Raw genomic sequence first — 11,637 nt, 5'->3', positions numbered from 1 at the left:
ATGTCCTAGTGAGGCAGGACAAAAGTCACCAGTGGGGTGATCAAGTGCCTCTTCACTGGGATGAGACATTCTCAACCATTAGACAGAAACAACTCTTGTAACTAACTCTAACAGTCACCATTTTTTCAGTCCAAAATTTGTTAACATTTAACAATTCCGAATAAGTGTAACCCCTTATTTTAGGCCCTAGAGTCCCGCCCTAATGCACCCATCGTAGGGAAAAAGCAAATTAAGACAACAGACTAAAGCGACATTATCCTTTACTGGAGATCAGATAAAGAGTCATGCAAAACTGCCATCTTTTAGGGGGACACTCCCAAGGTGCCTCGAGGCGATGCAAAAAACGTTATCCAACCTAATGAGAGAGACCGTGGGATATGTTGTCATATATCCCACTCCCACTTACTATGAACATTCTCTCCGTTCACCTTGGTATTGACCTACTCAAACACCATCCTTTAGGGGGACACTCCCAGGGTGCCACGAGGCCAATGATAGATCTCACGGTGCGAACTTTAGGGAGAAACATGTAGAGATTTAAGTGAAGTATCATATACCCCAATTACCTCGTACTGAATGTTCTACCTAGAGATTCATTAACTTAGATAATCCGGCTACTAATTTTATCTAAGTGAGAGTTTAATTTGCTAAAAAAAACTCTTGCTTTTGATAATTAAACAAGTTCGAATCAAGTCCCATTAAACACTTTAACAAACTATCATCGAATTTGCATGCATGCATTAAATATATCTAATTCACATTTCTAGATAAGTTCTCAGGTAGGGGTGTTCTGTTTTCGTCACTAGGTTCTCAGGTAGGGGTGTTTCGTTTTCGTCACCTTAAATATCCCAGCCTAGACAGAACCCACCTTAGATAAAAGGTCCCTTATAGAAAGATTCGTTACATATTTAATCTTTTATTAGTCAATTTAATCATATTAAACCGATTAAAAGTTAAACTTACATTTCTAATCTCATTAGAACCGTGATCTTAGGTCTATCTCAATCAAATTTTAAAACTCTTTTAAAACCTGATTAAACCTAAGTTTACATGCATGACTTTCTTATTGATTTTAGTTCTAATTTCTATATAATTCTTATAAAAGAAACAACTAAAGTCATTCACAGTGCTAAGCTAGACTAGGTATTTATAACTTTTATAAATTAACTTATGTGGCATGCTTCATGCAATATTCATTCATTACTATATATAACTCTTATATAACATGTAATGAACCAAGCATACATGCTTTCATGCACCCTTATACTATAACACTTATAATATAAAGATGATGCATGGATATGCTTAATGCATGTATATATTATAACTCATATATTATATGATGCATGAGCATGCTTTAAAGTAATTTAGTCATGCAAGTTACTATATCATAACTCTTACAATATAGAGATGATGCATGATAAATGCATAACCTATGGTGGGTTTTAAAAACTATATAGCATACTTTATGACATATATAAATAAACATACATCACATGTACATTCATAAAGAATCAATAGACTAGGATGATTAGCCTAAAAAATCGAAAAAAATAAAGTTATCTATTACAATACCAACGAGCCAACCGGTACAAACAGGCGAACCGGATCTTGAACCGCCTGGGTGAAGCGTCGTTCCTTTGATCGTATAGCAACTCCTTGTGATCGTCTAGTGACGCTCAACGAGAATAAATGATCGTTTAGCATGGATCGTGTGCCTATGACTATGTGATGAAGCATGAAGGCCACGCGATCGTTTAGCGCACATCGTGTAACACATGCCTAAATGATCGAGTAGACGATAACTATGTGATGAAGCATGATCGTCTAAACGATCGCAGAGCAAGCATCGAGTATCGTATACCATGTGATCAAGTAGCCAGGGGCTATACGATGAAGCATGCTGGCTGACTCAATCGTTTAATGTGCGTGCTTACCATGCAGCAAGTAGTAAAACCTCAACGATCGTTTACCTCAGCTACACGATCAAGTAGCCAACACAACACGATCGAGTAAACTTTTTAACAAATACTACACGATCGGGTAGAAATTTTCTACACATTATAGGAACTCTTATCAAAGAGACCAATGAGCGGAAGCAAGATCATTCCAAATCCCATTGTGACAAAGTATACACACTTACAATCAAACACTAATAGTTATGCAAAAACTCTAAATTACAGCATGCTTCAAAAGGAAAATACTAAGGATCAAGAGAACTTACCCTTGAAGAACTATTCTTCTCGTTCTCTCTATCTAACAACACGATCGTTCACCAACACAAACGTCACGCCTCAGCAATCTCCTCGAACAAGAACAAATAACACTTGACCCTCGAACAGTAAGCAGACACCACCAGAAGGTTACCTTGGTATTCTCGGTGTGAGAATCCAAGAGTTGTGGGTTCTATATGGATTTGGTAGAGGGTAGAAGGAATGGACAGATCATATAGACGATCGAGTAAGTGGGAGATGACTAAAGTCTATTGTATAGACTGAGTAATCGATCGTTTAGAAAACAAGTGACTATCGTATAGTAGACTCATTGCACGATCGTTTATGCTCCCAAGAAATCGGATAGCTAATTCTTTTGATCATACGATTATATATAACTTAATGATCGCCTTATGTAAAAGTGAAAACGATTTTCATTTTATCCATCAGTTACCATAATTGATCATAACTTCCCACTAAGTTGGTTATTGGGAGAAAAAATCGTAACCAATTATCCCATAATTGATTTTATTACAAATATAAATAATATATATTCATAACCTATAATTTTAATATCACGTCTCATGCAACATATAAACCATAGTTCTTTTTCTCCCTTATAGCATTTAATAATAATAATTCCTCCAATTAATATATCTAATACATCAAGTCAATTATATCTCATATAATTTATGCAATCTAATTATATCATATATAATCATATTTCCTCACCCAAAAACTAATTCTCAACCTGAATCCATTGAGCTGCCAAGGGGACCTTATGGACCTGTAGCTTGAAGCTCCAACGGTACGTGAATAATTGACTAAACTTTTTAATCACGATATCCATCATCCGTTAAATATCGGACATTCCACTAAAGACCAATAACTACATTCTTTGTACTACAAATATATTTTTGTGTCCATTGGATATAACCAATCAACAATACGATGACCTTTCACAAATCGCTCGTAATTACAGTCAGACCAATTTACTGTTTTGCCCCTGTAGTTATATCTAACTTCTTAAGTACCACTGATTACTCTAATTAATAATACATCATAGTTCTACAATGAGTAAATCCTTCTCGGGCCAAGAGAAGGTATGGTGCCACATTGTTCAAGTCCCAGAATCAGCCCTTAAGGGAGTAATTTATCTACTTACCCTTAAATCAGGGAATGAGTGAATTTCGTCTTGTGTAGATGAGTTTCTGGCTCCCCAATCAGACGAACCCCCAAAGTGGTAGGTTTGAGTCAGTGATCTGGCCACTCACACCCATACAAATCAAAGGACCGCTCTCATAGGCAAGAGTTCCCAACTCACTCAGGATTAAGGTCATGTTACCTATGGTCATCCTCGTGAAATGAAAGTCTTTGTCATGAGCGGCGTTATATCACGAGACTAAACATTTCGTGGTCCGGTCTTATACAAAATCTTTTGTATAGAGCATCCCTGCTCGCATGTCTCATACATGAATGGTCAGGATCAGACCATTTGTAGCACTTTACAACACTTGTAACATCTACAAAGTGGGCCACACTTGTAGCGTCAACAGGATAAGGTTTCCCTCCTTTATCCATATACTACAGACCATTTAGGTTATCACTTAAAGCACGATCCACTTGTATGTCATCACATACATGCTTAAGTTACAACGATAATAAGGGATCCGATAGGACCCCAATTATGTAGCAATATCAAGAAAGAAAGAATAGAAGAGAGGTGGATGAATCGGTTAAGGATGACTTCCAATTCCATTAGGAGAAGTGGAGGTTTAAAAGAAGGAGGAAACGAAAAGAGAGGTAGGGAATTCTGAACATCAGGATTGAGGAAGAGGAGCTCCCGAGAGTGGGAGTTCGGAAGACGCTGTCGTGGAGAAGCCATCGCAGTATGTCGCTCATCGTCTACCTCTGCTAGGCAATCGTGTAGCAGAGCTCAGTGATCGTATAGAAATCGGTAAGCGATGGTGTAATAGATTGTATGTGTTTTTGTAAGAGTTTGTGAGCGATCATAGAGTATTTTGTAAGCGGTCGTTTAGTAACAATGAGCGATTGTGTAGAACTTATAAACGATGGTTTAGCATTTCGTAATCGATCGAGTATCAACTGTTAGCGATCATTTAGTCATGTTTGATTCCTATCATTTAAAAAAGAAGTTGTTCATCGTTTAATTTCTTTTTCGGAAAATTATACCAACCCGTTATGATGGTAAAGATTCCAAGAATCAGTATCCTAACAAATTGGTATCAGAGCAATTACCTAGGCAAGCAGGGTTTAGAAACGTTTTGAAGAGAAACTGGAGTTACTAGAACAAGAAATCTTTGAATACAAAGTCAAAATACAGAAGGTGTCAACCATAGAGAAGAAGTTGGCGTTGATAGCAAAGAGCATTGAAAGATTGGAATTGTAGGCAGAGAAACATCAAAAAATGTTCATTTCTTATGTTACGAGAATGGCCAAGGAAAAAGCAAAGGTGACGGAAGAGGCAGAAGGATCGAATGCCAAAAAGGTGTGCGGAACAAATAGTTCGGTGAAAGCACCCAGTGAAGAAGCGAATGGCGACTAGAGTGAATTCAAGAAAGTGAAAATGTCGATGTTTAGCGGAAGCAATCCAGATGCATGGCTATACAAAGCAAACCGCTATTTTCAAGTTCACAAGTTGACTGAATTTGAGAAGATGACGGTGGCAGTTGTGAATTTCGATGGCATCGCATTAGACTGGTACCGATCGGAGGTAGGCGAGAGTCGTTCGAAGATTAGGAAGACTTGAAAAAAAGAATGATGGCCCAATTCCGATCTTTAAGAAAGGGATTGATCAGTGGGAGATTATTGACTACTAAACAAGAAATGACTGTGGAAGCATATCGATCTGTGGAGGTGCCAAAGTCCATTATCTCGAACCAAGACAAAGAGTTTGTGAATAACTTTTGGCAAGAGTCGTTCTGACTATTGGGTATTATATTCCATAGCAGTTCAGTTTCTCATCCTCAGTTGGATGATCAAACAGAGGCGGTGAATCGCGACGTGGAAATGAATTGGAGGTGTTGTTGTGGTGAGAGACCAAAAGAATGGATGAACTGGTGGCATTGGGCAAACTATTGGAGTAACATTGCATATAATGCTTCTACTAGTGTGGCCCCTGTTCAGATTATGTATAAACGACAACCTCCAGTTTTCATTTACTATGGAAAGAATTGTACGGCCAATGCGACTTTGGGCCAACAAATGCGAGACAGAGATGCTGCATTACGCGAGCTTAAGGGGCATTTGAGGCTGGCTCAAGAGAAAATGAAGAAGTTTGTAGACAAGGAGCGACATGATGTTGGATTTCAAGTTGGTAGGCGATCATATAGAAACCGGTAAGCGGTAGTGTAATAGATTGTATGCGTTCGTGTAGGAGTTTGTGAGCGATCGTGGAGTATTTTGTAAGCGATCGTTTAGTAACACTGAGCGATTGTGTAGAACTTGTAAACGATCATTTAGCGTTTGGTAAGCAATCGAGTATCAACTGTAAGCGACCGTTTAGTCTTGTTTGATTCCTATCGTTTAATAAAGAAGTTGTTCATCATTTAATTGATTTTCCGAAAGATTGTACCAACCCATTACAATAGTAAAGATTCCAAGAATCAATATGCTAACAGGATCTTAGTTTATATCTTTGTGGTTAATGCCACTAAAATATCTCATATTTCAAAGACTGTAGTGAAGAAAATATCTCATGTTATTACATCACATAATGTTTGTTCATACAGGTATTTACAAACTACTGGACCCTATGAGATTTAGGGCATCAACCCCAACAAGGAAGTCATTAGTAGAAGGTAAGATATCCTCTAATGCTTTTAGTAGTTCTGAGAAACTAATGTCACTCCATCCATGTCTAACTTTTAAGTTATACAACTTCACTAATGTAGACAACTTGATGAACTTTTTGCATCCTTCAAACAATAGCTTCTCAGCATAATTAAGCAACTTCTCGAATCCATTGGGATCTTTTGAATATTGTTCATGAGCAATTTCAATCATTTCTTTTATATTTCCAATATCATTCTCTTCATAACTACATTCAGGGGATTTTCCATGCAAGGATGAACTAAGAAGTTCCTCACCATGCCAAAACCAAATCTTATAACTTTCATTAATGCCATTAAAATATAAATGATCTCTAATATCATTGTTATTATGTCTTTGACAATTTCCACATTTCAAATAAGGATAACGTATAACAGTATTATTTGTATTGGAAAATCCAAATTTGATGAAGTTTTCCACACCCAACTCAAACTCTTTGGATAATCTACTCTTTGACATCCATGATTTATCTATACTTATAATAAGCTAATCTTGGAACTACAAAACAAATTTACAATATTCCAAATTAGATAACTCATATAGCTTATAAAATTTATATGGAATTGATATTTATAGAGAATTTAAGAACTTGAACTCTCAAAAACTTCAAATGTGTGCTAATGTTGTAATGAATAGATGGTTTACTAAATTCAAAATCTTAAAAATTAAATGGTGCAAAGAGCAACTACAGCCACTTTTGTATTATGCTAAAGTAGAGACCAATGATTTCAAATGGGGTCAAATGCTTTCAAATTCTAAATGATGTGCTAATTTATGGTTGAAGAATACTTTTCTTTATACATTGTTTTCAATTTAACGACCAAACATGTGAGAAGACAATAAGATACTTCCTGGATGTGTGTGTTTGAATTCTTCTGTTCTTGTTGATGAGAAAATTTTTCAATTTGTTTTTTTATTTAAGTTTTTCTTAAGGAAGTCTCTGATTCATGTTGTCTAATTTGTAATCAAAGAACGATAATAATTACAAAAATGAACTGACGAACTTGAAACAGAGCACATGAAAATAATTGCAAACGCAATCAAAATGAAATAAGGCTTACCAGACAGGGGAGAAAAACAGAGGTGAGAAGGATGGAAGACGAGCGGCAGAGCGAAGATTTAGACGTTTGATTTCAAGAGAAAAAGGAAAATGTTGGGACAAAAGCAAGCAGAGGAATCAATTGTGTCGACCGCTGCAAACGAGGCGGAGCATGGCGGGGGAAATGAGGAAGGGGAAGAAGCCAACAATGGAGAACAACCACATAACTCTTGGGACGCTCCGCTTGGGATAGAACAGCCAGAGAACAACCACAGCATGCCGGCTCCGCTTGGGACGCTTGGTTCAGTTGTGCTTTTCTCACTACAGTCACTAAAAAACCAAGACACGATGGGAAGATTGGCTAGGGGACGAGAGGGAGAAGACGAGTGGCGCGATCGAAGACACGGGTGGCTAGGGGACAAGAGGGAGAAGACAAGCGGCGCAATGGAAGACACGAGTGGCTAGGGTTTTAAAAATCATATATTTTATTCGAAAAAATATTATTAGACAATTATTTTTTATATTTTACTTGACACGAAAAACATGTCAAGTAAAAGCTTTTTATACTTGACACGTGAAACGGGTCAAGTAAGACCTTATATTACTTGACACGAAAAACGTGTCAACTAAAGGTTCGCGTGAAAATATCCGAAACATTCCGTCAATCTCTATTTTTTTTAACCCTTTTACTTGACATTTCCTTTTCTAAAAGGTCATTACTTGACTTTTTTTTTTCAAAGAAACATCAAGTAATTAAAAACTACCAGTGTCAAGTAGTGTAGATTTTGTAGTAACGTGTATTCTTATGATTGGACAATAAAATTCATAAGATGCACACATTAATTTTCATATAATTAAGTAACAATACAATTCCTATATAAATTAGGTGATTAAACATAATTGCATATAGTATCAATTCATTCTCATACCCATCTACTCAACCATAATATATAATAATATTAATTTTATTCAAATCTTAACCATATTTCCTCATTAAAAGGCAGTAAAACTCCATGTTTCATACAGTTTTTTCTTTTTATAAAGAAACATTTGGAGATAATTTGTCCATACATTATAACTAGAGGATTGATTCACCTTATCAATCCTTTTTATTCATATAATCATGGATTAGAAGTTCTTAGCCATTTCTTTGAATGTAGCGTCTTGCAATATCTCCATTAGCACCATTGGGAAAATACGAACCAGGGCGACTTTCATTGCCGGTTCCATAGAATATGCGCAAAACCTCCTTTGTTATTCGTGTATACGCCAGAGAGTTAAAATCGGCAGCAAGAAGGTTGCTGTCGGTCCGATTCTCCGCCCCGAGCGATCGAGGAACCAGGATTCCTTCGTCTTTCAGGCCACATTTCGCTAGTCGATTAGTCAACTCCGATGTTCGATTAGTGAACTCTGCAATGGTTATATTGTAGGGAATCACAATCTGGTTCGCCCTTTGATACAGATAGCTTCGGAAAAAGGTATTTTGTCCAGCCTCCATGGCTAGAAGTTTTGCTACTAGCTACAAAAATTAACAATGGATATTATAATTCAAATATTTTAAAAATTAATTCATCTATTAGATGTAAATTTAAATTGAGAAAATATCTTATTGGTCTCTAGATATTTTACATCTAGTTTATATTTTTGCCCCTAGGTTTGAAAATGTTACACTTTTACACCCTTAAATTTTTAGTATAATTTTTATATTTAGTTTCTAAGTTTCAAAATGCCACATTTTCATCCGAGTTTGAGGTTTTATCTTAATTTGTTTTATAATGCTTCAAGATTTTATATTTTTAACCTTGATTTCTTACCAATTATAACTCACTTTTGGTCATTGTGTTAAATATTTGTTAATTAATTTATTAATTAAAATAATTAATACAATAATAATTAAATTAATATTCACTAACTTTTCATCACTATTAAAAATAATTTTTACAAAATTCGTCATAATGATTTTAAAATAACTGATTGAAAAGTTAATGTCAAAATACCAAAGTGAGTTTTATAGGAAGCGTAAAATATTGAAATGTAAAGACGAAATAAAAACTAAACTCAAAATTATCAAGGATAAAATTAAAATGTAATGTACGTTATGTAAAATCTACTAACCAAATTAAAATTAAACTCAAAATTCAAAGGTAAAAGTGTAATATTAAAAAACTTATAAGATCCGAAATAAAAACAAAATTCAAACCCTAGAGACGAAGAAATTTTTTTTTCATTTAAATTTTAGGTAACTTTAAACTTTTAATTTTGTCTTCAACATATTCGTAAATTCTAAAAAATTCGAAAGTTCAGTTACTAAAAGAATTCACAGGAGGTTTGTTCATCCGTTTATTCGGTTCGTTACCAAGCGAACTCCACGGGAGATTAATGTCGTCGTTGCTCCGACGAGGCTGACCGTTGAGGTGTAAGTGATGCTTTGAGCAGTGAGGATAAAGTTGTTGTCGTTGGCGTAAGGGTCAAATCGAGGAATGAGTCGGCGGCCAATTGCTGCATCAGCGAAGTCTGCAACAACTTCTGTGCTTAGATTCAACAATGGCCTTGGAGGAACTCGTCCCACAATTTCCCTGATAATTTCTCTGTTGAAAAAAAATAATAAAAAAATTATAAAGATCGAATTTTAGTTTGTAATTACAATTTAGTCCCTTATTTTCAAAATTTTAATAATTTAGAACTCGAACGAGGACTACACTTCGAAATTTCGTAACAATTTATAACCTTTAACATGAAAATTCAAGAGTAAAAAAAAGTTCATTAAATCTTAATTAATAATTTCTTTTTTTCACAACAAAGACACAATTATGAGTAATATGAATTAAATCATTATCAACTAAAATTCAAAGCCTAAATTCTAGATCATAAACTAAATACATGTTTTTAATTATGTATCTAATCAAGCCATATGATTCAACTTTGAATTACTTTGTTCAATTTTAGTCAATTTACGATCTTAAATTTAGTTTCTACACCTAGTTTATGTTGATTTTTTTAATAAAACATTTTTATTATCTATTAGTATTTTTACTATAAATTTTGAAAACATAATCACATATTCCATTTCCTTCCATAAAAATTATTATTATTATTTAACCAGTAAAAATAAAATTTGAAAGTAAGGACTGAATTTAAGGATTATTGAGAGTACTATCTATACATATGTGTACTAAAATTGAACAATCCTCAAAGTAGAATATTATTACGTAAAAAAATTGAACATTTGTTAAATAATCAACCTAACTCAACCATGAAACATTTTGATAGGGTTGGTTTGGATTATTCGAATCATTTATTTATTTTTTTCTAAAAACAAGTAAAATATTAATATGTAAAAAAAATTATTTAATTATTTACATATATTGAATTAAGATAAACAAATCAAATGCAATTTATATCATAAAAATCTTCTTTCCAAAGTTTTAAAGAATTTTTTTAGAAGTTGTTGGAGAATAAATTTTCTAAAAAAACAAAACAAACGTGAAGTTAAATAAAACAAAAATAAATATATGTATATAGAATTATATCATAAGTAAAAACAAAAAAAGTGTACTTTTTAAAATGAATAATATGTTCGATTAGTTAAGATAGGAACTCAACTCATAAAATCTTCATTTGTTCAAATATAACTCAAGCCAAATGAGTTAATAACCAACTTAAATCATACGAGATGGATTGACCGATACAAGATACAAAATATAGGAATGAAAACGATATTTTATATAAGAAATTTACTACATGCTACATAAAGTTTTAAGGATTGAATAGACATAAAAAATATATATAAATAGGTTAAAGGCAAACCTTAGTTGGCCAAGTTTTTGATAACCAAATTCCTCGACGACCCGGCGGACTAGAGGACCTAAGGTGGCCCTTCGAGAGCCAATAGGAGGAGGGCCTCCAGCAGCCAAAGAAGGATCATAGTCATCAGTGCCATTCCCAGTAGCAGCACGCAAGAACAACTCAGCTTCTAAGTGATACAAATTCAGAAGAAATTCAAGAATATCATTGTCAGTGGCTGGGACTTCTCTGCATGGATCAATATTACATACCACCGTTCCACTTAGGCTCAATGACAATAATATTGTCATGATTATGGCTGGAAACAAACTTGCTTTATTGCTCATATTTCCCATATATATTTAACAACTTCTCTTGTATTTTTGTTTTTCCTTTTTGTCTCATCATAACATCCTTTTATAGTCACAAAATTATATGAGTTTTTTTTATGGACCATTATGCCCCTTCTTCATTTTCGAGTTGGTTTGTATCAAGTAATTAATTAAGGTCTTGTTTGATAATTATTTAGTTTTTTTTTTAAAAAAAATTAAATCTATAAACACTACTTCCACCTCAAATTTCTTCATTCGTTATCTATTTTTTATCAATGGTTTAAAAACCAAGTCAAATTTTGAAAAACTAAAAAATGTAGCTTTTAAAATTTTGTTTTTGTTTTTTGAAATTGGTTAAGAATTCAACTATTGTTCTTAAGAAAGATGCAAATCATGGTAAAAAAAATGGAGAAGAAAT

At 34.1% G+C, this 11,637-nt stretch overlaps 1 protein-coding gene across 1 annotated transcript; it reads right to left on the bottom strand.

The window, feature by feature from the left end:
• Positions 1-8,051: 8,051 nt before the first annotated feature.
• On the bottom strand, positions 8,052-11,279 carry LOC120086321 (desiccation-related protein PCC13-62-like). Its single transcript, XM_039042909.1, has 3 exons — positions 10,912-11,279; positions 9,461-9,692; positions 8,052-8,623 (listed from the first exon to the last, which is right to left on the bottom strand). Exons 1-3 carry the CDS (start codon positions 11,241-11,243, stop codon positions 8,243-8,245), a joined length of 945 nt encoding a protein of 314 aa, XP_038898837.1. The 5' UTR covers positions 11,244-11,279; the 3' UTR covers positions 8,052-8,242.
• Between the last annotated feature and the right edge of the window lie 358 nt (positions 11,280-11,637).

This window comes from Benincasa hispida, chromosome 9 (assembly GCF_009727055.1).
Source record: "Benincasa hispida cultivar B227 chromosome 9, ASM972705v1, whole genome shotgun sequence".
NCBI lineage: Eukaryota > Viridiplantae > Streptophyta > Magnoliopsida > Cucurbitales > Cucurbitaceae > Benincasa > Benincasa hispida.
This window is presented reverse-complemented; position numbering and strand designations above follow the sequence as displayed.